This window comes from Haliotis cracherodii, unplaced genomic scaffold (assembly GCF_022045235.1).
Source record: "Haliotis cracherodii isolate W230 unplaced genomic scaffold, xgHalCrac1.p SCAF_36, whole genome shotgun sequence".
Classification (NCBI taxonomy): Eukaryota; Metazoa; Mollusca; class Gastropoda; order Lepetellida; family Haliotidae; genus Haliotis; species Haliotis cracherodii.
The window spans coordinates 1,080,560-1,106,831 of record NW_027266293.1 but is presented as its reverse complement, the minus strand read 5'-3'; the positions used below and the strand labels follow the sequence as shown (position 1 = coordinate 1,106,831).

Sequence of the window (26,272 nt, the reverse complement as noted above, 5' to 3'; positions counted from 1 at the left end):
GAATATAATATTCCTGATACAATAATAGTTTCAGATACAATTATTAAGATAATTGCATCCAAATACCTTAGAGTCCACCTGACACCTGTCTGGCTTAGTTTATAAGACAATACACATGGTAATCTTAATCTCTGCTTAAAAAACAATGCCTAGCAGAACAGGAAATACAATTTAAATGGTAAATAATTTTGGCTAGTGATGTAGTGTCTCAAATTTCAAATTTCTTTTTTTGACCGCCTCCGTGGTCTAGTGGTAGAGCGTCCGCCCGGAGAGCGGAAGGTCCGGGGTTCGATCCCCGACCGCGTCATACCAAAAGACGTTAAAAGATGGTACTTGTTGTTACCCTGTCTGGCACTCGGCATTAAGGGGCTAAAACAAGGACTGGTCAGTATACTGTGTCTGAGTGGGGTATTCATGTTAAACTGCGGCATGGTATCTCAGTGTGCTAGCACTATAAATCGGCACCAGTCCGGACTAGTACAAGCAGCCACACAAACACACATACACGTGCATGCACGTCGCTATGTAAGTGCAATAATCTTGGACGCGAAGTTAAACCCCATTTCACCTCACCTCACCTCAATTTTTTTTTACCATGTTTGTTATCACCTCTTCGTTAGCTTGTATTTGCTGAAAGGATATGATGTAATATTTTTTCTGCGCATAGGCCTACTTGAATTTTGTTTCTTCAAACCTATGTTTATTGCGCTGATGATGTGCTTCATTCCGGATCGGTATATTAATTAGCATGGATTTTGAAGGCTTTCACAGGGATGGGTCATTGAATTGTGTAGTGCTCCATGTACATTGCTGTGTGTACATTGTTGCAGGGGAACAAGTGGTGGCAGGGATCTGACGAGGCGTGGCAGACCCTGGCATGCTGCAAGGAGATCGCTAACATCGTCCGCTCGCCTGACCCCGCGCAGTACATCTGTCACCTGCCAGTGCATCAGGTAAGGGGGGACAACTCTCTTCACCATAACATGGCCCTGGTGACCCAGGGAGGTATCTGAGTGTTCTTTGAGTTCGATATTCAATGCCAGGCCTCGGGCTAATGTTGGTAATAAAAATGATGGTTCAGTCATCAGTTGAAAGTAACAGTTTCAATAGTTAGTTTTGCACTCTTGGTTTGGAAACATAGAAATTAAAATCTTTAACAAATTAAAAAATTATCAAAATCTTTAACAAATTAAAAAATTATCAAAATCTTTAACAAATTAAAAGATATCAAAGTACGTGTTTTTTCCCCATCTAGTTTAAAATAAGCAAAATCCCTGTGCCCCAGTTTCTCTTTGACTACATGTGAGTGAGTGAGAGTGTGTTGGGTTTAACACCGCTTTCAACAGTATTCCAGTTATATCACAGCGTGTCAGCTTAATGTTGGAGGAAAGCCCGAAGTGATGCAGGTCTCAGACGTTTACCACTTTGGTGAAACCCACGAGCACGGGTATGGTGCTGACAAACCTAGAAACATAGTTGGGTTGAACCGGGATTCGAACCCACAATCATAGGTTAGACGACTGGGCCACCCGTGCCCCCTTTGACTACATGTATAGAGATTAGTCTGTTTCTCATTGAACTCATAGGAAGTTGCAACATGTCCATCATAACTATGCATACTTTACAAGTCTTAAGAGGCTCGGCTTGTAGGACACTGTCTGTGTTAGCACTTTACAGACAGAACATTGACATCAATTGCCTCGTGCCTCTGTCCTCTGAGCAGCTAATTGTGTTATTATAGGTGCACACCTACGCGACTCATGGCTAGAAGTAGTTTAGGTCTCGGAGGTGGCATTAGGGTAGTCCAGGGGTTACAGTGTTTGTCTGATTGAAGAATGTTCGATTCACCAGAGGGGCGGTGGGGTAGCCTAGTGGTTAAAGCGTTCGCTCAGCACGCTGAAGGCCTGGGTTCAAATCTCCTCATGGGTACAATGTGTGAAGCCCATTTCTGGTGTCCCCTGCCGTAATATTGCTGGAATGTTATTAAAAGCGGCGTAAAACCATACTCTCGCTCACTCACTCACTCACTCACTCCAATTGTGCCAATTTCTGCTTTCTCAGGCTGTCATGTGGTTGAAATATTGCAAATGGTGACATAATGTGCACTCACTCAAACCTCTTAGAATCAAATATTATCCTTTGAATATATTTTGAAACAAATTCCAGCCAATGGACGGAGAGGTAATAATTTCTCTCTGTATATTGATAAAAGAATTATGAAAGACTGAGTTCAATATTTTTGGTCTTTATGGAGGCATAAGTGTAAAAACTGGTGTGCAGACTGTGTAAATCCGCGTTTTTAAGTTGATAAGTCTTGAAACGCCAAAAAATATACTGATGTCAATTCTTATGTTAAATATTTCAGCATTAATAACAGACTGTTGTTTTATTCATTAAGACAACAAAAACTGCAACAATACAACATTGGTGACATCGTTAACACGCGGCACAAGCTCCGCCCATTCTATTATCAGCCAATCAGGAAACAGAAGTCTGTTAGTAGGCATGGCCTTGTTTATGTTTTGGAGTATAGAAACATTAACACGGAAGTAGTTACTTGGTCAGCCAATCAAATGCCATGGAATCACCTGCAGTGTATATATTTCAGGACGGTTCCTGTAACGGCCTGCAGCATTACGCCGCGCTGGGGCGGGACCAGTCGGGGGCGGAGTCTGTCAACCTGTGCCCCTTTGATGAGCCCCGGGATGTGTACAGCGATGTGGCGGAGCTGGTAGGGAATGATGACGGAGATAAACAGTCAGATTTATTGGTATAGGTGGCTATTTGATGCTTGGAAGACTTGTAAGATCCTTGGCATCAAATAATCAACCGGTTCCGCAAATCTGAAAACACATATTGGATAATGTTTATTGATGTAGGTGCAAAAGTTATTGTAGAATATGTCCACATTTGTTTTGTGTTTAGTTGGAATGAAAGATGTATTTTGTGTGGCGGATGAGTTGATGTAGGTGATGTAGTTGGTGTAGTTGATATAGTTGATGTAGGTGATGTTGAAGATGTAGATGATGTAGTAGGTGTAGGTGATGTTGAAGATGTAGTTGGTGTAGACGATGTTGAAGATGTAGGTGGTGAAGTTGGTGTAGGTGATGTTGAAGATGTAGGTGATGTAGTTGGTGTAGGTGATGTAGTTGGTGTAGGTGATGTAGTAGGTGAGGTTGAAGATATTGGTGATGTAGTTGGTGAAGTTGATGTTGAAGATATTGGTGATGTAGTTGGGGTAGGTGATGGTGAAGATGTAGGTGATGTAGTTGGTGTAGGTGAGGTTGAAGATATTGGTGATGTAGTTGGTGAAGTTGATGTTGAAGATATTGGTGATGTAGTTGGGGTAGGTGATGTTGAAGATGTAGGTGATGTAGTTGGTGTAGTTGATGTTGAAGATGTAGGTGATGTAGTTGTTGTAGGTGATGTTGAAGATGTAGGTGATGTAGTTGGTGAAGTTGATGTTGAAGATACTGGTGATGTAGTTGGTGTAGGTGATGTTGAAGATGTAGGTGATGTAGTAGGTGAGGTTGAAGATGTAGGTGATGTAGTTGGTGTAGGTGATGTTGAAGATGTAGGTGATGTAGTTGGTGTAGGTGATGTTGAAGATGTAGGTGATGTAGTAGGTGAGGTTGAAGATGTTGGTGATGTAGTTGGTGAAGTTGATGTTGAAGATATTGGTGATGTAGTTGGTGTAGTTGATGTTGAAGATGTAGGTGATGTAGTTGGTGTAGGTGATGTTGAAGATGTAGGTGATGTAGTTGGTGAAGTTGATGTTGACGATACTGGTGATGTAGTTGGTGTAGGTGATGTTGAAGATGTAGGTGATGTAGTAGGTGAGGTTGAAGATGTAGGTGATGTAGTTGGTGTAGTTGGTGTAGGTGATGGTGAAGATGCAGGTGATGTAGTTGGTGAAGTTGATGTTGAAGATATTGGTGATGTAGTTGGTGTAGGTGATGTTGAAGATGAAGGTGATGTAGTTGGGGTAGGTGATGTTGAAGATGTAGGTGATGTAGTAGGTGTAGGTGATGTTGAAGATGTAGGTGATGTTGAAGATGTAGGTGATGTAGTAGGTGAGGTTGAAGATGTAGATGATGTAATCGGTATAGGTGTAGTAGGTGTATGTGATGTGGTTGGTGAAGGTGATGTTGAAGATGTAGGTGATGTGTGGTGGTACATGTTGCAGGTGGAGCAGGTGAGGCAGCGGGATGCGGAGGAGGGACACGAGATTGCCAAGTTGCTGGAGGGATTCGTCAGACGAAAGGTAGGTAGATACAGTCAATACAAAGACCTGTCAGCAACATCTCTGTCTACTTGACTGAGTCTACAATGTAACAATGTTGTGTGTCTGCAGGTGCCCCGTCACTACTGGGTTGAACTTATTTCCAAACACTCTACTGCTTTTTATAAAGAGATGATATATTAAGATGGATTGAGTTGTCCTTGTTTGACTAAACGTCATCACACCCCTAATGTGTGGGGTGTTCATAATATCAACCACTGAACAAACAAACCAACCAACCAACCAACCAACCAAACAACCAACCAAACAAACAAACAAACAAACAAACAAACATACAAACCAACCAACCAACCAACCAACCAACCAACCAACCAACCAACCAAACAAACATACAAACAAACAAACAAACAAACAAACCAAAAAAATGCAACTGTAAATTATAGTACCATGTTTTTTAAAAGTATAATCATTATAAATAGAGTAATTAATGTAAGCTTACATAAGATTGACAGTGCTATCTATGCAGAGTTAGTTAGTGAACCTGCAGACTGTCTTATGGACAAACCTATACTGTATTGTCAGTATGTTTTCCAGTAGCAATTCAAATTGTCACATGAGCATTATGAAATGTGATTACAATTTGGAAAGTGCTGTGTTTAAACATGATGGTTATGTACCATGTGTTGCCCTGTCAGACTGTTGTTTGTTTGTTGTTTTACGCCGCACTCCGCAATATTCCCGCTATATGAATATGGTCTGTAAATAATCGAGTCTGGACCAGACAATCCAGTGATTGACATCACGAGCGTCAATCTACACAATTTGGATACGATGACATGCTTCGATCAAGTCAGTGAGCCTGGCCAACCGATCCCGTTGGTTGCCTTTCATACTGTTAGACTGAAATGTGCGGATTTACATAATGGTCAAGTCTTATGTGTTGTCCGTGATGCAGGTCATCAAGCAGACCGTGATGACGACAGTGTATGGTGTCACCAAGTACGGCGCCAAGTACCAGATCCAGCGCAAACTAAAGGATATCCCAGAATTCCCCCAGGAGGAAGTGTGGAAAGCTAGTTCCTACCTAACCGAGAAGACCTTCCAGTGTCTTAGGGAAAAATTCACAGCAACAAGAGAAATCCAGGTGAACATTTTGTCTGCTTTATCATCTCAGTCAATTCAGGAACTCCTAATTTTATCAACATTTCTGATCTAAAACGTCTTGAGGGTTTTCTAATTCCTATATCACAACATACAGGAGGAAAGGAATAAAAATAATAATCTGAAAATTAAAATAATTTACTTAACAGCTTTTATTTCAAATTTACCTCGAATCAACTCTGAAATACCTGGCAGATATTTTTTTTAGATGTAAAATTTTACAATTGCAATTTACACAGATTCTATTAAAATGAGAATATAAAAAATTTATAAAAAAACGCCACTGAACAAACTGGTTGAATAACATTTCTGATGTATGCCTCCGTCTCCTCTTTGTCCCTCCCCATCATACACTACTGCCTAAAAGTTCATTCCCCTAACACGCGTTGAGAACGCGTGTAACACGCATGTGACACGGGTGCTCAACGGGTTGCACACGGGTGTGCAACGGGTGTGCGTCGCATGTGCAACCCGTTGCACACGCGTGTGCCACGCGTGTAACACGGGACCGGGTTCCAGTTGAAGTTGACAAATTTATCAAATGAATAGTGAGATAAAACAAAACAGTGAGATGTGAAATTTGAGTTAATGAGCGGCCATTGAGCTGTGCTCACCAGACCGTAAATACAAGGTCGGCCCATCTTAATTAGTGTTCGGTTGCTAGACTTTTATGGCATGAACCATTCCACAAGGGTCCAGTCTAGCCATTGTGGCTAGCCGACAGTAGAACAGTAGTGAATTTAGATGCGAGTTTAATGCTAGGGGAACCCCCGTGTTGACACGATTGTCGCGGGTTGGTAAATGTTCGCCATTAATAAAATGATTGTTTGTGGATTGCGAACATATTCATTTGCCCACACGAGTCATTCCATTTGATTGCAAACATAACGTTTTTCGTTCGCCAAATTTATGCTTTAGACAGTACAATTATGATATAGCCGTCACCACTACTAATGTCTCATTATTTCACGTAGGAATATGTCCCATTTCCCCACACCCCACTTTCTTTTTTGTATTTTGAAAGAATAAATAAAAGAAGGTTTTGTGTGGGACACTTTTATACTATTTATAAGAGGATGTTGTAAATGAATATGAACAGCCATGCTGTCTGACAGTTGATAGAATTTGAGATCTTCACAATCACCGGGTGTGACCATGTTGACAGAATCTCGTTAGGGTTTGTGATTTTTACATTTGCCCAATGACCATGGTGAGTATTGCTGGGGATACCAAACGTAACAGTTTATTATTAGAGGTTGTGAGTACCTATACCACGTAGATAGGATATCTTTAGGATTTTAATCCTTCTTTGAGAGGCATTTAGAAGTTGGAGTACTACGTTAGGAGAAGATTTATGGGTGACTTTAATCCTTTCTTTCTCTGTGGGTAATCCTTTCATGTTGATTGGAGGAAGTCACTCAACCAGGTCATGACAGGTCGTGAGTTTACTCACTAACTACTGTGCGCGTTTTTGGCATGACATCTTTTCTTGTGTAAACATAGAAACGATGCTCACTCACTGTTAATCTTCTGCAGTTTGCTGGCAAAGTGGGGATAAACCTCAGTGTCAAAAACGATCAAATTTAGTTCGAATCCTTGTTTATATGTGACATCTCCCAAATGGGGACATTTTCATAAACTTGGCAAGTGATGATGAATTTTAATATTAATATATTATAGTTTATGAAATTGTTAATAAAACTTTAATAAAATTGTGCTTCACTCTCACGAAAAATATATTGTCTGTGAGTAAATTTATATGTCACGTTACATCGGCATTTTTCAGTGATATTGGGACTACATGAAACATGGCTGGTTTTACATTTCTGATACAGGTGCTTGACTGACTGAGTAGTTCATGATCAATAAGATATGTTTAAATCAGTCAAGTTTGCAACAATAGATGAATAAGTTGATACATTTGGACTGCAGTTACCGATTACCAACTTAAGACATAGAGACAGGGAGCAGATATATAACCAAACCTATGATCCTGTTGAGACAGTTGACAGTTAGAACGTTGGATTAAATGACAGTAACTAATTCATATTCCCCAGTTATATCATAAAATACATCATAACTCATAACAGTCCGAGAGACAGCTTCCAGACTTATACTAGTATTGAAGGGACAATAGCTTTTGACAGTTTAAAAGTAAACTCACCTTAAGGTGCTTGGCAAGTCAAAACTTACCTCCCTGTATATGTTTTTTAGGTTTGACAGCAACTATGCTTGTAGATTTCATAGATAGACATGACTGGTTAGCTAGATGTTATTACAATAAGCGAAAATGTCTTAAAAGTCCCCAGTTTGTTTAAAAGTACAAAAAGTGTGTTATAGATCTATCAACGTTTTCTTTTATTGAACATAATATTTGCACTATATTGCTGTAAGCTGTAAATAATCTAGCCTCCCCATGTACGTAACTTACATATATTTATGTATGACCAGAACAGCAAATAAAGTTCTGGTAGATAGGTACCTCGGAGATTTAACGTGCGCTTTCCGACTTTAGCCTATCTCGCACACGGGGAAGCGTAAAAAAGCGTAATGATTAAATAAAGAAGTGCAAACACCCCCCCCCCCACACACACACACACACACACACAAAAAAAAATTAAGTTTAGTCCTTGTAGTAGTCTCTTGGTCAGCTTCTCATCCTGGGGGTCGGGATTCTGGTAGAGACTCTTGGCAAGGAGGGCGGCGGTATTGGCGACGAAGTGGTTTGAGGTCGGTACCCCACTACTCTGGAAGAAGTGGTACAAGTCTGTGTAGTTTGTGATGTCTTACTCGATGTCCGGCCCCCCCTTCTTGTGCACCATGACGAAAGGGACTCCTTGTTTGGCGTAGAGATATTCCTTTGGGGTGTTGATCTGGTCAACCTTGAGATCCGCCCGGGGCTTGTAGTGGTTGATCGGAATGTCTGATTTTTCCACTAGTAAATAAAGTTCTTTGGTATGACCTCTTTTATCCCTGCTGACGTTATCCTAATGTTCAATATCAGTCTGCCTCACCAAGCGTAAGAAAGCATTGTACATGATAAACCACACTGATGCAATTTTCTATACATATATTTGTAGATATGAAGCATTCGAGTTAATTGTGGATACACTGGGCAGACAGAATTGTGTTTATTTCCAGGCCATCCTGATCGTCGTTTACTACTATAAGATGTATGGTTGGAGGCAAGATCAAAGGCGCCGCACAGCATTTATTAGATAACAGACGGGGTCGTCCGTTTCGCTTTGAACAACCACCCCACCTGTCTGTAGGAGTTATATAATCAGTGCGCAAATAACTGTGTCAAGTCCACTGCCGGGCTGATGCGGTGTCAGTGTCAGCGATGAAAATGAATGCCCAAATCATAGACCTGTAGCACTCACAAGTTGCTTAGCCAAAATATTTGAAAAGTGTATATTCAATTCTCTGATAACAGCAAATATAACCTTAGAAAAAGATTCAACATACAAACAATCAAATGTAGAACACAGACCTATGCTTATTATCATTTCTTCTGGATATGATCAACCTGCGGAACCCTCTATCCGATGAAGTAACTAATGCTCGCTCATTAAAAGAAATCAAATCCTTAATTAATCGTTCTGATGCAATTATTAATAATTTTGACTTCAAATATTTTCATAGATCATGCCAAATTGTCCACTGTCGCCTTAGGCTCGGCTGCAGTGACTTAAACGCTGATAAGTTTAGACGACATGTATCAGACATACCAGACTGCACTTGTGGATATCACCTTGAAGATGCAATTCACTTTTTCTATAACTGTTAAAAAATACGATAATATCAGAAACACTGTGTATTTCTACACACATGGGTATGGTCTAAACATGATATTACATGGCAGTAGTTAAGCAGTTCTACAAACATGACTCTTCTTAAATCAGTTCATGACACCATTGTCAAAAGCAAAAGGTTTGAGTAGCTTAATCTTATGCATGTAGTAAAGGAAAACTGCATTACCTTATTTCACAGACACCACTTGCTTCAGTGTACTGGCTTCGTGTATTTCATTTGTGCATTTTGTATGTTTATGTTCATCACTCTCTTATATATATATATATATATATCCAGCTGTTGTTAAGTTGTTACCTGGAGAGGTATTACATAAGCAAGTTTTGCTTGTTTACCGATCCAGATTTCTTTTGAAATAAAAATACGTTTAAGCCAACACAGCTAACCCTAAAACACATGATTGTAAACTATTCAAAAAGGAGCACTAATCTCTGGCTTCTTCTCGGGTGTCGAACTCAAACTCAAACTCATTTATTCTTAGAATAACATGACATACAATTATCTACAATTTTTATTATGTACAATTTAACTAAAATAATAAAAATAGGATACGTGGATACTAATACAATTTACCAATTGTATTGTACACATTGTTAAGGAATTTAGATAGGCCTTTTAGATTTATTACACTGTTAGTGGTCATAATTTTCTTAAATGTTTGGAAACTTAAGATATTGCTTATTTAAGAGTTCATATCGCCGTTGGTGTAAAGCTTCACATCGGAATGAATAATGCAATTCATCTCCCACAGCGATAGAATCACAGAGTGGACACTGGCTGTCTTCCCTGGGAATGTTCAGCCATCGACCAGTTTCAACTGGTAATCCTTGGTTAGAAAGTTCTGAATTTTAGTATTGGGAGAAATATTGATTTTAAGAGCAGTAGATATTTCGCAAATGAAGGTTGATTCTTCAGGTAATACGACCTTTGTATTTCCGCTTGGGCTTACTAGCTGCCGTGAGTCAATTTGCTCGTTAACGCAACCGAGCGTGACAAGAGACTGGGCTACCAGTCTGCAAGGACAGCTAAATAAACTTACGCATTTTAGAAAACTGATTGGTTACCCGTGATCTATGAAGATTTCAACAAAGGGCGCATGGTAATTAATTTCTTCAGCCTAAACAAACAGACAAATAACAGCGAAAGCTCATCGGATGTCGTTATTTGGAAATACCCCTGATTGTTACAGTTTGATAATAAAAAAAGTATCCCTGAGTGAAAGCATTTGCGGATTTCGGATTGCGTGGATGATACAATTACTACTCCCTTGTTGTCATCCACATTTTCTGGTATAACCCTACACTTCTGTATTTGTCGTAATTCACATGCTGCTCAGTTAATGAATTTATATTATGTATACTCAGTTGTAGCACCACTCAGATTACCGGATAAAGGTTCAAATTTGGTCTTTCTTGTACCTGGGGTAATCATTTAATCTAAATCCAGGTTTGAAGTGAGGTGGAATGTGAATTATGTACGTGGCAGCCCAGCAAGAGATGTATGATCAGTTGATTTACTTTTTTTGTAAATCAACTGATCATTCCCAGACATCAAAGGATCAACAGGAAATACGTTGATTGATTAATTACTGTTATCTTGCACAGTGGATATGTCAAAAGTAAGTGTTTACATGTGAAGGTAGGGTTACTAAACCTAGGGAATACACTCATATCATGGCGTGAAGTACAGATGTAAAAACAACATACTTTGTTCAAAGGGTAACCGATAATACACTGACTGGTTGTTCATTGTTATCTAACTCAATGTATGTTTTTAAGAACCGTGGACATTATAAAAATAGTTGTCACGTGGGCTTTCTCAGCTAACTTGGCACCTATGTGAAACAATTGAAACAAACTAAGTGATCAGTTAAGAAACAGACACGGGTTATAATATTCGATACATTTAAATAACGTTTAAAAACGATATATTTATATATTTTAATATATTTCATATATATTCCAAAGATTGTTTCCAAATAATTATTATTAAAGTATTTGATTCTCACATAGACATTTGACATCAAATAAGTATTTTTGTACAGCTGCAGACGCAATGGATATTGTTCCTTTATGTTGATATTCCCGGATACATTATAACTTTGGTAGGTTGTAATAATGATATTTGCATTTTGTTTTCATTCATTCGTTGCAGCTTTGAACAGAATCATTCTTGTTCCTTTCCGTTTGGTTGGGAAGTTTTTCGATGCGCGATAGATGTTGTTTTCACAAGTATTTTCTTTTGTAAGCGTGTATATGTTACAGTCAATGTTTAAAATATGATTCACTCAGGCAATTTATTAAATATCTAAATATTTCAGTCATTTTACAAATTGACTGAATAATCCATTCATTTATTTAACCGACTGACTAAAAATGATAAAGACGACCAAAAGAGCTTAAACACATCACAATATATTAATTATGCTAAGAAAAGAAGCCAAACAATACAGAACTATACTTGGTGATGATATTAAACATAAACAAATATTTGGAATTCGTTATCAAATTAATAAAGATGGACATATATTTCAGTTAATTTGTAAAATAAACTGAATATTTAGGCGTTTAATACATTTCCTTAGTGAAATCTGTTTACATTTTGAATGTAAACATATACACACGGTAAAATAAGCAATGTGCAGATGAAATATTTACTTTGTGTTGCAAGTAAAAATAGTGTACACGAAGATCGCACAATTACCAAGCAAGTGACTTATCAAAACTGCATCACCATTACCGATGCTCCCCACAAATATACCTACATTTCAAAAACTGTATTTCATTTTTGTTGATCAGTGTGACCATATGTCCTTCTACTTTCAATAAAAATGCGCTTACGAATGGCGAGCACAGGTCGCGAACAAGTCTAGATTTCTGCTATATCATCCGGGTACTCCCTGAGAAAATACAGTAATGCACAGGTAACAACTACTCCCGCGGAATTGCTTTAGATCAGTGCTCTTTTGTACGTTGAAATACTATATATTGTGAATGCCAAAATGATGTATCAAGGATCAAGTAGAAGATACATTGACCGTTGCACTGGGAGTTTATTCAACAGACCGTGAAAATAACACTGCTGTATCTTATTATTTATTTTAGATGACGCAGTCAAAGCTCACTTCTCCTGGCGGCCATTATCGAACGGCCAGCTAAAACACAACCCCGCGCTTACGTCTACAGGTCTCTTCCTGTAGTACGGTAATTAGTATTCTCTCCCTCAAGTGTATCCTCAATGATATAACCCACCCTCATTAATTACATGCTGCTCTTTTCCAGCCTCACGGCTATGGAGCTGTGATAAAGAGTCCAAGTCATCATTAAGTAATTAGGGTCCAATAAAAACAATGCGCCGCCGAACCTCTTACATATTATCACTGAAAGTCGTACTACAGACGGTTAATGTCAAATCACAATAAAAGCATTTCAATTGCAATAACATGTTCCAGGACCATGTATTCTCTTAACACCATCGGATTTAGAAGCAATGGTCGTATAAAACAAAACACATCTATTTGATCACAACAGTATTCATGTTTTCCCACAAAATCACATAAAGAAAGGAGACATTAGGAAATACATGTGCATTATCATTTTTCGTCACGATAACAAAATTTTCTCTCCTTGTTACCACCTCCAGGTTCAGCTTAAGACGGGTCCTCCTTTGGTCAAAAGTTTGTTCCCCCTCTAATGAGTGTGTCACGCGTTGCACACGAGTGGCGGACGGGGTGCACACCCGTGTGCAACGCGTTGCACACGGGTATCACACGCGTGACCAACCCGATGCACACTGGTTGCGTAACGCGTTGCCCATGCGGGTAAGGGGAATGAACTTCTAGGCAGTAGTGTACGTCTCATCGCCCCCCCCCCCCCCCTCCATGTCTCCTCGTCGCTCCCCATCATGTCTCCTCATCCCTTCCCATCATACGTCTCCTCGTCCCTCCCCATCATGTCTCCTCTTCCCTCCCCATCATGTCTCCTCATCCCTCCCCATCATACGTCTCCTCGTCCCTCCCCATCATGTCTCCTCGTCGCTCCCCATCATGTCTCCTCGTCCCTCCCCTTCATGTCTCTTCTTCCCTCCCCATCATACATCTCCTCTTTGTCCCTCCCATCATGTCTTCTCGTCGCTCCCCATCATGTCTCCTCGTCCCTTCCCATCATACGTCTCCTCTTTGTCCCTCCCCATCATACGTCTCCTCGTCCCTCCCCATCATGTCTCCTCTTCCCTCCCCATCATGTCTCTTCATCCCTCCCCATCATACGTCTCCTCGTCCCTCCCCTTCATGTCTCCTCTTCCCTCCTCTTCATGTCTCCTCGTCCCTCCCCATCATACGTCTCCTTGTCCCTCCCCATCATACGTCTCCTTGTCCCTCCCCATCATATGTCTCCTTGTCCCTCCCCTTCATGTCTCCTCTTCCCTCCCCTTCATGTCTCCTCGTCCCTCCCCATCATACGTCTCCTTGTCCCTCCCCATCATACGTCTCCTCGTCCCTCCCCTTCATGTCTCCTCGTCCCTTCCCATCATACGTCTCCTCGTCCCTCCCCTTCATGTCTCCTCGTCCCTCCCCATCATACGTCTCCTTGTCCCTCCCCATCATGTCTCCTTGTCCCTCCCCATCATGTCTCCTTGTCCCTCCCCTTCATGTCTCCTCTTCCCTCCCCTTCATGTCTCCTCGTCCCTCCCCATCATACGTCTCCTTGTCCCTCCCCATCATGTCTCCTTGTCCCTCCCCTTCATGTCTCCTCATCCTTCCCTTTCATGTCTCCTCGACCCTCCCCATCATAAGTCTCCTCTTCCCTCCCCTTCATTTTTCCTCATCCCTCCCCTTCATGTCTCCTCATCCCTTTCATGACTCCTCGTCCCTCCCCTTCAAGTCTCCTCGTCCCTTACCATCATACGTCTCCTCTTTGTCCCTCTCTCTCATGTCTCCTCGTCCCTCCCCTTTCTGTCTCCTCGTCCCTCCCCATCATACGTCTCCTCGTCCCTCCCCTTTCTGTCTCCTCGTCCTTCCCCATCATACGTCTCCTTGTCCCTCCCCATCATGTCTCCTTGTCCCTCCCCTTCATGTCTCCTCATCCCTCCCTTTCATGTCTCCTCGACCCTCCCCATCATATGTCTCCTCTTCACTCCCCTTCATTTTTCCTCATCCCTCCCCTTCATGTCTCCTCATCCCTTTCATGACTCCTCGTCCCTCCCCTTCAAGTCTCCTCGTCCCTTACCATCATACGTCTCCTCTTTGTCCCTCTCTCTCATGTCTCCTCGTCCCTCCCAATTCTGTCTCCTTGTTCCTCCCCATCATGCGGCTCCTCGTCCCTCCCCGTCATGAGTCTCCTCATCCCTCCCCGTCATGAGTTTCCTCGTTGTCCCTCCCCATCATGAGTGTTGTCATTGTCCCTCCTTCTCATGCGCTTCCTTGTTTCCTAGGACTGGCTGACACTGAGTGCACAGCTCATCTCCACGATCCGCCACAAGCCGGTGGAGTGGGTCACCCCCATGGGTTTGTTGGTCATACAACCCTACCACAAACAACTGACCTTCAGCAGACTCGGCATGAACATCATCGACTCCTGCATCAATGAAAAGTAGGAACAACTTCACACACGATTGTTGTCCGTAGGGAAAGCAGCGATACAGACATGAGTCACTAGCTGGAAACATCTTAATCAAGGAATGTTCAGCACCCCTGTGAAGGTCTGGGTTAGAACTGATCTTCAGCAACCCATACTTGTTGTGAGAGGCGACTAATGGAATCGGATGGTCAGGCTTGCTGACTCAGTAGATGCATGTCATCGTATCCCAATTGTGTAGATCAATGCTCATTATATCAATCACTGGATTGTCAGATCCAGATTCAATTATTTTCAGTCCCGCCATCATGTACCTGGAATATTACTGAGTGAAGCTTTAAACAGCAAACAAATGATATTCATCAATTCACTACACTTTGTATTTCCTTTAAGATATTATGTTTTCTGCCTCTTTGAAATATTATCTAATACACACACTTAATGTTGTTTACATCTTCAAGAATAAAACCTTTATGTGATCTCAATACACAGGTGACATGTTTATGCATGGCGCCACAATCCTAGATTATCCAGGATATGGTTTCTTGGCACCATACCCATGCTAATAGGTTACACCAAAGTGGAAACTTCTGAGACCTCACTTCAGGCTTTCCACCATTTTGAAGCTGACAGGTCGTGATAAAGCTGAAATATTAATCAAAGTGGCATTTAATTCCAACTAAGCTCTCACAACAAGGTTTGTTTGTTTGACACCACACGCAGCAATATTACAGCCATATGACTGCGGTCTGTGAATAATCAAATCTGGACGAAACAATCCAGTGATTGACATCATGAGCGTCGATCCACTCATTTGGGATACAATGATATGCACCAACAAAGACAGTGAGCCTGACCACCCGAACCTTTTAGTCGCCTTTTACGACAAGTATAGTCACCTTTTTCACCTTGGGTTGCTGAAGACCTATTCTACCCCCGATCTTCGCGGGTCTTCATGACTAGGTAATCTATCAGCAAGCCAAGATTCACCTCGTGTGTGCCCTGAGATATTTTTTGATTTTCCACAGGTATGTAATAAAGAAAACATACAACTTTGTGGATAAGAACTTCTGCTTTATTGTATTGAACAACGTTCCACTGTCACTGAAGCTTGATAAGAATTTACATGAAACATTGCCAAGTGCAGTAAACTAGAAGTTCTTATCCACAAAGTTGTACATTTTCTAATTTACTCACCAACAATTTACTCACCGATTTCAATAATATGTACGATTAATGTTTCTGAAAACTTTGATGAACTTTTTTTTTGCAGCAAACCCAATTCTGTGAAACAGAAAAATGCCTTCCCTCCAAACTTCATCCACTCTCTGGATTCCTCCCACATGATGCTGACGTCCCTGTACTGCTTGAGGTAGGTGAACCTGTAGACTGTCCCTGTACTGCTGGAGGTAGGTGAACCTTTAGGCTGTCCCTGTACTGCTTGAGGTAGGTGAATCTGTAGACTGTCCCTGTACTGCTTGAGGTAGGTGAACCTGTAGGCTGTCCCTGTACTGCTGGAGGTAGGTGAACCTGTAGACTGTCCCTGTACTGCTGGAGGTAGGTGAACCTGTAGACTGTCCCTGTACTGCTGGAGGTAGGTGAACCTGTAGACTGTCCCTGTACTGCTGGAGGTAGGTGAACCTGTAGACTGTCCCTGTACAGCTTGAGGTAGGTGAACCTGTAGACTGTCCCTGTACTGCTGGAGGTATGTGAACCTGTAGACTGTCCCTTTACTGCTTGAGGTAGGTGAACCTGTAGACTGTCCCTTTACTGCTTGAGGTAGGTGAACCTGTAGACTGTCCCTGTACTGCTGGAGGTAGGTGAACCTGTAGACTGTCCCTGTACTGCTGGAGGTAGGTGAACCTGTAGACTGTCCCTGTACTGCTGGAGGTAAGTGAACCTGTAGACTGTCCCTGTACTGCTGGAGGTAGGTGAACCTGTAGACTGTCCCTGTACTGCTGGAGGTAGGTGAACCTGTAGACTGTCCCTGTACTGCTGGAGGTATGTGAACCTGTAGACTGTCCCTTTACTGCTTGAGGTAGGTGAACCTGTAGACTGTCCCTTTACTGCTTGAGGTAGGTGAACCTGTAGACTGTCCCTGTACTGCTGGAGGTAGGTGAACCTGTAGACTGTCCCTGTACTGCTGGAGGTAGGTGAACCTGTAGACTATCCCTGTACTGCTGGAGGTAGGTGAACCTGTAGACTATCCCTGTACTGCTGGAGGTAGGTGAACCTGTAGGCTGTCCCTGTACTGCTGGAGGTAGGTGAACCTGTAGACTGTCCCTGTACTGCTGGAGGTAGGTGAACCTGTAGACTGTCCCTGTACTGCTGGAGGTAGGTGAACCTGTAGACTGTCCCTGTACTGCTGGAGGTAGGTGAACCTGTAGACTGTCCCTTTACTGCTTGAGGTAGGTGAACCTATAGACTGTCCCTGTACTGCTTGAGGTAGGTGAACCTATAGACTGTCCCTGTACTGCTGGAGGTAGGTGAACCTGTAGACTGTCTCTGTACTGCTGGAGGTAGGTGAACCTGTAGGCTGTCCCTGTACTGCTTGAGGTAGGTGAACCTGTAGACTGTCCCTGTACTGCTTGAGGTAGGTGAACCTGTAGACTGTCCCTGTACTGCTGGAGGTAGGTGAACCTGTAGACTGTCCCTGTACTGCTGGAGGAAGGTGAACCTGTAGACTGTCCCTGTACTGCTTGAGGTAGGTGAACCTGTAGACTATCCCTGTACTGCTTGAGGTAGGTGAACCTGTAGACTGTCCCTGTACTGCTTGAGGTAGGTGAACCTGTAGACTGTCCCTGTACTGCTTGAGGTAGGTGAACCTGTAGACTATCCCTGTACTGCTGGAGGTAGGTGAACCTGTAGGCTGTCCCTGTACTGCTTGAGGTAGGTGAACCTGTAGACTATCCCTGTACTGCTGGAGGTAGTTTAACCTGTAGGCTGTCCCTGTACTGCTTGAGGTAGGTGAACCTGTAGACTGTCCCTGTACTGCTTGAGGTAGGTGAACCTGTAGACTGTCCCTGTACTGCTTGAGGTGGGTGAACCTGTAGACTGTCCCTGTACTGCTTGAGGTAGGTGAACCTGTAGACTGTCCCTGTACTGCTGGAGGAAGGTGAACCTGTAGACTGTCCCTGTACTGCTTGAGGTAGGTGAACCTGTAGACTATCCCTGTACTGCTTGAGGTAGGTGAACCTGTAGACTGTCCCTGTACTGCTTGAGGTACGTGAACCTGTAGACTGTCCCTGTACTGTTTGAGGTAGGTGAACCTGTAGACTGTCCCTGTACTGCTTGAGGTAGGTGAACCTGTAGACTATCCCTGTACTCCTGGAGGTAGGTGAACCTGTAGGCTGTCCCTGTACTGTTTGAGGTAGGTGAACCTGTAGACTGTCCCTGTACTGCTGGAGGTGGGTGAACCTGTAGACTGTCCCTGTACTGCTGGAGGTAGGTGAACCTGTAGACTGTCCCTGTACTGCTGGAGGTAGGTGAACCTGTAGACTGTCCCTGTACTGCTGGAGGTGGGTGAACCTGTAGACTGTCCCTGTACTGCTTGAGGTGGGTGAACCTGTAGACTGTCCCTGTACTGCTGGAGGTGGGTGAACCTGTAGACTGTCCCTGTACTGCTGGAGGTAGGTGAACCTGTAGACTGTCCCTGTACTGCTTGAGGTAGGTGAACCTGTAGACTGTCCCTGTACTGCTTGAGGTAGGTGAACCTGTAGACTGTCCCTGTACTGCTTGAGGTAGGTGAACCTGTAGGCTGTCCCTGTACTGCTTGAGGTAGGTGAACCTGTAGACTGTCCCTGTACTGCTTGAGGTAGGTGAACCTGTAGACTGTCCCTGTACTGCTTGAGGTAGGTGAACCTGTAGACTGTCCCTGTACTGCTGGAGGTAGGTGAACCTGTAGACTGTCCCTGTACTGCTTGAGGTAGGTGAACCTGTAGACTGTCCCTGTACTGCTTGAGGTAGGTGAACCTGTAGACTGTCCCTGTACTGCTGGAGGTGGGTGAACCTGTAGACTGTCCCTGTACTGTTTGAGGTAGGTGAACGTGTAGGCTGTCCCTGTACTGCTTGAGGTAGGTGAACGTGTAGACTGTCCCTGTACTGCTGGAGGTAGGTGAACGTGTAGACTGTCCCTGTACTGCTTGAGGTATGTGAACCTGTAGACTGTCCCTGTACTGCTGGAGGTAGGTGAACCTGTAGACTGTCCCTGTACTGCTGGAGGTAGGTGAACCTGTAGACTGTCCCTGTACTGCTGGAGGTAGGTGAACCTGTAGGCTGTCCCTGTACTGCTTGAGGTAGGTGAACCTGTAGACTGTCCCTGTACTGCTTGAGGTAGGTGAACCTGTAGACTGTCCCTGTACTGCTTGAGGTAGGTGAACCTGTAGACTGTCCCTGTACTGCTTGAGGTAGGTGAACCTGCAGACTGTCCCTGTACTGCTGGAGGTAGGTGAACCTGTAGGCTGTCCCTGTACTGCTGGAGGTAGGTGAACCTGTAGGCTGTCCCTGTACTGCTGGAGGTAGGTGAACCTGTAGACTGTCCCTGTACTGCTGGAGGTAGGTGAATCTGTAGGCTGTCCCTGTACTGCTGGAGGTAGGTGAACCTGTAGACTGTCCCTGTACTGCTGGAGGTAGGTGAACCTGTAGACTATCCCTGTACTGCTGGAGGTAGGTGAACCTGTAGACTGTCCCTGTACTGCTTGAGGTAGGTGAACCTGTAGACTGTCCCTGTACTGCTGGAGGTAGGTGAACCTGTAGGCTGTCCCTGTACTGCTGGAGGTAGGTGAACCTGTAGACTGTCCCTGTACTGCTGGAGGTAGGTGAACCTGTAGACTGTCCCTGTACTGCTAAGTGCCCATGAGGACACTGAAGCATTAATTGCGGACAACCGAAGTACCTACTGTACTGTTTAAGGTGTTATTAATCCCTGCTGACTCTCTGTCTGACTGACTGCCTGTCTCTCTGTCGCAGGGCCGGCATCACCTACGTGTCGGTACATGACTGCTACTGGACTCATCCGGCTGATGTAGAGATCATGAATAAGGTGAGTCTTATACAGTATGTGGCACACACAGGCTTGAACAGGCTTTCAAGTTTCATACTTCATCTCGCCAGGGCTGACAAGCATATTGTTTGCCGTAAAAGTGTCATGGATTTTGCATTTGTGATAAATCTTCAAGCGTTTCAGAGAAAGACAAACAACATATGTGAACCATCAGGTGAAAAGGCACCTTATGGCTGCTAGGATACAATTGTGTTGACGTCATAAGGACGTTTGACGTCAACTTACTTCAGTGAAGATAGCCACGTGTGATGTCATGTATCTCAGGAGTCTGTGTCTGACCGGGGTATTCATGTTAAACTGCGGCACGGTATCTCTGTGTGCTAGCACTATAAATCGGCATCAGTCCGGACTAGTACATGCAGCAACACACACATGTGCATGCATGTCACTATAAGTGCAATAATCTTGAATTCGACGTTAAACCCCATTTCCCCTCACTTCATGGTTGGTCAGATTTATCATATTTTTATTCTTTTATCAGCAAAGATAGACCGTCATATAGCTGGAATATTGCTGAGTCCTGAATTAAACAACAAACAAACAGCAAAGATAGACAAACATTTGAGTTATTTTCCTACTGTGAAGATGTTGTGATGCCTGAGCTATGTAGTTGAGTTGCTTATGGTGTTTATCAACCCGGCTTTTATGAATTCACTGATGCTTGACTTTTCAGATATGCAGAGAGCAGTTTGTGGCACTTCATGAACAGCCTGTCCTAGAGGACCTGTGTCAGTATCTCCTCCAGATGTTCAGCAGGTGAGTACCGGTACCTTTACCACCTGTGTCAGTATCTCCTCCACATGTTCAGCGGGTGAGTACCGATACCTTTACCACCTGTGTCAGTATCTCCTCCACATGTTCAGCAGGTGAGTACCGATACCTTTACCACCTGTGTCAGTATCTCCTCCACATGTTCAGCAGGTGAGTACCGGTACCTTTACCAACTGTATCAGTATCTCCTCCACATGTTCAGCAGGTGAGTACCGGTACCTTTACCACCTGTGTCAGTATCTCCTCCACATGTTCAGCAGGTGAGTACCGGTACCTTTACCACCTGTGTCAGTATCTCCTCCAGATGTTCAGCAGGTGAGTACCGATACCTTTACCACCTGTGTCAGTATCTCCTACAGATGTTCAGCAGGTGAGTACCGATACCTTTACCACCTGTGTCAGTATCTCCTCCACATGTTCAGCAGGTGAGTACCGATACCTTTACCACCTGTGTCAGTATCTCCTCCACATGTTCAGCAGGTGAGTACCGGTACCTTTACCAACTGTATCAGTATCTCCTCCACATGTTCAGCAGGTGAGTACCGGTACCTTTACCACCTGTGTCAGTATCTCCTCCACATGTTCAGCAGGTGAGTACCGGTACCTTTACCACCTGTGTCAGTATCTCCTCCAGATGTTCAGCAGGTGAGTACCGATACCTTTACCACCTGTGTCAGTATCTCCTCCAGATGTTCAGCAGGTGAGTACCGATACCTTTACCACCTGTGTCAGTATCTCCTCCAGATGTTCAGCAGGTGAGTACCGATACCTTTACCACCTGTGTCAGTATCTCCTCCACATGTTCAGCAGGTGAGTACCGATACCTTTACCACCTGTGTCAGTATCTCCTCCACATGTTCAGCAGGTGAGTACCAGTGCCTTTACCACCTGTGTCAGTATCTCCTCCACATGTTCAGCAGGTGAGTACCAGTGCCTTTACCGCCTGTGTCAGTATCTCCTCCACATGTTCAGCAGGTGAGTACTGGTACCTTTACCACCTGTGTCAGTATCTCCTCCACATGTTCAGCAGGTGAGTACTGGTACCTTTACCACCTGTGTCAGTATCTCCTCCACATGTTCAGCAGGTGAGTACTGGTACCTTTACCACCTGTGTCAGTATCTCCTCCACATGTTTAGCAGGTGAGTACCGATACCTTTACCACCTGTGTCAGTATCTCCTCCACACGTTCAGCAGGTGAGTAACAGTGCCTTTACCACCTGTATCAGTTTCTCCTCCACGTGTTCAGCCACTGAGTCCCGATACCTTTACCACCTGTGTCAGTATCTCCTCCACATGTTCAGCAGGTGAGTACCGTTACCTTTACCGCCTGTGTCAGTATCTCCTCCACATGTTCAGCAGGTGAGTACCTGTACCTTTACCACCTGTGTCAGTATCTCCTCCAGATGTTCAGCAGGTGAGTACCGGTACCTTTACCGCCTGTGTCAGTATCTCCTCCAGATGTTCAGCAGGTGAGTACCGGTACCTTTACCACCTGTGTCAGTATCTCCTCCACATGTTCAGCAGGTGAGTACCGATACCTTTACCACCTGTGTCAGTATCTCCTCCACATGTTTAGCAGGTGAGTACCGATACCTTTACCAATTGTGTCAGTATCTCCTCCAGATGTTCAGCAGGTGAGTACCGATACCTTTACCGCCTGTGTCAGTATCTCCTCCACATGTTCAGCAGGTGAGTACTGGTACCTTTACCTTCTGTGTCAGTATCTCTTCCACATGTTCAGCAGGTGAATACCGGTACCTTTACCACCTGTGTCAGTATCTCCTCCACATGTTCAGCAGGTGAGTACCGATACCTTTATCACCTGTGTCAGTATCTCCTCCACATGTTAAGCAGGTGAGCACCGGTACCTTTACCACCTGTGTCAGTATCTCCTCCACATGTTCAGCAGGTGAGTACCGATACCTTTACCACCTGTGTCAGTATCTCCTCCACATGTTCAGCAGGTGAGTACCGATACCTTTACCACCTGTGTCAGTATCTCCTCCACATGTTCAGCAGGTGAGTACCGGTACCTTTACCACCTGTGTCAGTATCTCCTCCACATGTTCAGCAGGTGAGTACCGGTACCTTTACCACCTGTGTCAGTATCTCCTCCACATGTTCAGCAGGTGAGTACCGGTACCTTTACCACCTGTGTCAGTATCTCCTCCACATGTTCAGCAGGTGAGTACCGGTACCTTTACCACCTGTGTCAGTATCTCCTCCACATGTTCAGCAGGTGAGTACCGATACCTTTACCACCTGTGTCAGTATCTCCTCCACATGTTCAGCAGGTGAGTACCGGTACCTTTACCACCTGTGTCAGTATCTCCTCCACATGTTCAGCAGGTGAGTACTGGTACCTTTACCACCTCCGGCAACACGTCCGCCCTGGCCTAAATTTTAAATTTTTACGAAGTAGCCATATGGCTACAAGTATTGTTTTCCAGGTAGCCAGTGTTTAAATCAAGAAGTCAAGTCAATGTTGTATTCAAAAGCATTTGAAATTATTTTTTATCAAATAACTAGTATAATATATGTACACGTCATAGCACTAGTCTTGGAATTGTATATTAGTGGAAACTGTACTTGAGTTTTGTTATTTGTGACTCGAACAATGATGCAATTTATGTTACTTGATTACATAGGTTTTTCCAATTAATTATCAAGTAAAATAAAATACTTATTACTTTAATATTTATGTATTTCGGTTCATTGTTTACTTTAGGAGGAATTAGTTGTGAGTACAGTGAGCAGCACACATGTTGTGTCTACCTATGTGAAGCAATAGAATTTAGTTGCCACAAGATACTTTTCAAGGTAGTCATTTGTCTACCTCTGAATTTTAGACAGTAGACAAATTGAAATTAAGGTTGCATTTAGTCGCAACTTTGAGGCCTGCCGCCAGATGGACACCTTGACAAACTGACAGTATGAAGTCTTTGACAGCCATTTAGAAGTTGAACGACATGTATACGTGACACTTTTTTATGGATAGCAACTTCTTTTATTTTTTCAAAAGCCTTTTCTTGCTCCTTCATCAGGTGAATGCCTAGTGAGTGCAAAGGATACTGTATATATATATTAATCAAGATGTTTACACAACACAAGCTGGGATGAATGTAGAATGACAAAGCCAGTGACATAGGATTAATGTACAAAGATAACAATTTAATGAAGAGGCCAATGGGATAGCATTAATATACAAAAATAACAATATTATGTCGAAGCCGATGGGATAGCATTAATGTACAAAAATAACAATATTATGTCGAAGCCGATGGGATAGCATTAATGTACAAAAATAACAGTTTAATATCGCAGCCGATGGGATAGGATTAAGATAACATTATAATGACGAAGCTGATGAGATAGCATTAATGTACAAAAATAACAGTATAATATCGCAGCCGGTGGGATAGGATTAAGATAACATTATAATGACGAAGCCAATGAGAGTACCAGGAGAGGATTACTTAAGTACACTGAAGCTTTTGTGGTGACAAGGATCCAGGTTTTAGACAGGTTTAGTGATGATGAACATCATGGTACAATTGTTTGAACTGGTGACATGTAACGTTCCTCATCTAATGGATGGGGTTAATGATGATGAAGTGGTGACAAGGATCCAGGTTTTAGACAGGTAGTGAGGTTAAGTGATGATGAACATCCTGGTACAATTGTTTGAACTGGTGACATGTAACGTTCCTCGACTAATGGATGGGGTTACAGATTCATGGGTGTTTCTTCCTTTGCTTCCAGGGATGGTGGATCAGATTGTGAACCTGAAATTGCCGAGACATTCCTTAACTCGGTGTTGGCTGAGGTCCCATCACGAGGTAAGAGTGACGCTAGTGCTTATATCAAGTCCTCTGGTTTAGTACCATGTATAATGTAGTTTTAAATTTAACAAATGTTATATTTGGATAATACTTTCTTAGCTAAGTACAGATTCTTGTATTTTGTTTTTTTATTGGTTGAGTCTGTCCGGGGTCCGGAGATTCACCAGATTGAGGCACCTATAATCACCAGCATACAAAGTCAGCGATCTAACCCACTCAGCCATCAATGCTTTCAAAAATGAAAGTACGACAACTGGTAGTCCCCCACCCCCCCAAAAAGTGGCATTGTGTGTTCATAGCTTTCGGCCATGGGATCCTTGCCAATATACACTTGTCAGAGGGGTACATAAAGTATGTGATCCAGACTACAAGTTGTTGTACTTTCATTTTTGAAAGCATCGATGTCTGAGTGGGTTAGATCGCTGACTTTGTGTGCTGGTGATTAGATGCCTCACTCTGGCGAATCTCTCCCCCCCCCCCCCAAAAAAAAAATAAGAAAAGAAAAAAAGTATGAGAATCTGTACTTTCCTGTCCCAAATTTAACATTTGTTACATTTAACCACTTAATAAATGACATTGTGTTCGTAGTTTTAAATTAACAACTAGCACAGCTGTCATGATAAAATTCTTTGATTGTTATTTCTGAACTTTCAGGTACATTTGATCTGCGGAGTGTGTTGAAGTCAGTCTACTTCTTCAGCTGAGAGTCTGGTGTTCTGTGTGCTGCTGTTGCTAGACAAGTATAGCCTCTACACCTCGACTGTGATATGACCAGGGGAAGTTGTGAGGCGTCTCCTGCAATGTGCAGTGAATGAGTAGTGAGATCATGGAATTACTGGCTTGTGCTGTCATGGAAACAAGGAAGAGTGGCTCTGTCTTGACACGTGACTTACAGGGGATCTGTGTTCTGTTTCCGTGGCTACTAAGCGATGTGGATTGTATTCTGTTCTGTCAAAATTGGAGAAACACAGGACAGTCTTCTGTGATACAAGTTCAAAACCCCTCAGTGTGATTCAAATAGCATTGCAGTCAGAATTCTGGATCCAGTGGACAAAATGGTCGACATTTGGGACCCACCACCATGAATCTTCGTCTCATGAAGGATGCTATCTTCCTCACAACAGGTTCAGAGTCTGCCCTTCATAAGAGTTGCATAATTGGTGTGTCAGAATCCTGGTTCGTCCTGATGTTGTGTCTAGATTCGTCAGTACCAGACCCATGCTTGTGGGTTTCACCAAAGTTGCCAACATCTGAGACCTGCATCACTTCAGGTCTGAAATACTATTCGAAGCGGCATTAAACCCAACTCACTCATGCACTGATGCAGTGTACAGCCTGAAGCTGTGACACATGAGAGGAGTACAGACCCCTGGTTGTTCTGCCATGATCCAAGTATCTGCTCAAATGTTGTCATCACACTGCCTGGTGTAGGACATCTGTGTTAGTTATTGTCAAGTGTTCTAAATTGCGGAGTAGCTCCCAAGGGCCAAGGCTTGACATGGCTGATAGTGTGCCATCATATTCCAACACCTTCTCATGCTATTAATCACTGGTTTATCTGGCTCAGACTATGACTGGAATATTGCAGACCGAGGAGTAAAACAACATTCACTCCCACACTCAATTTGCAAAAGTAATTATGTGCCTTTTTGCATTATGTACATGATTGAATGCAAATTTGTTAAAGGTGTGTGATCAAGTGTTGAAGTCAAATTTTCTACAAAAAGGATGAATGTGACATTTGTGTGCAATATCTGTATTTTAATTTGAGGATTGTAGAAAAAATGTTTTAATAATTGAATAAGA

General features: G+C 43.1%; 1 protein-coding gene across 1 annotated transcript in view; it reads left to right on the top strand.

Moving 5' to 3' along the window:
- Positions 1-25,382, top strand: part of LOC139477849 (DNA-directed RNA polymerase, mitochondrial-like) — a 59,950-nt gene extending 34,568 nt beyond the window's left edge. Inside the window, exons 23-32 of the mRNA XM_071260283.1 lie at positions 831-953; positions 2,609-2,731; positions 4,187-4,264; positions 5,199-5,387; positions 14,648-14,805; positions 16,064-16,162; positions 19,759-19,831; positions 20,526-20,608; positions 24,387-24,463; positions 25,121-25,382. Of these exons, the coding sequence (XP_071116384.1) occupies positions 831-953; positions 2,609-2,731; positions 4,187-4,264; positions 5,199-5,387; positions 14,648-14,805; positions 16,064-16,162; positions 19,759-19,831; positions 20,526-20,608; positions 24,387-24,463; positions 25,121-25,170 (1,053 nt within the window). The 3' untranslated portion in view covers positions 25,171-25,382. The remainder of the gene's footprint in view (positions 1-830; positions 954-2,608; positions 2,732-4,186; positions 4,265-5,198; positions 5,388-14,647; positions 14,806-16,063; positions 16,163-19,758; positions 19,832-20,525; positions 20,609-24,386; positions 24,464-25,120) is intronic.
- Positions 25,383-26,272: the final 890 nt, after the last annotated feature.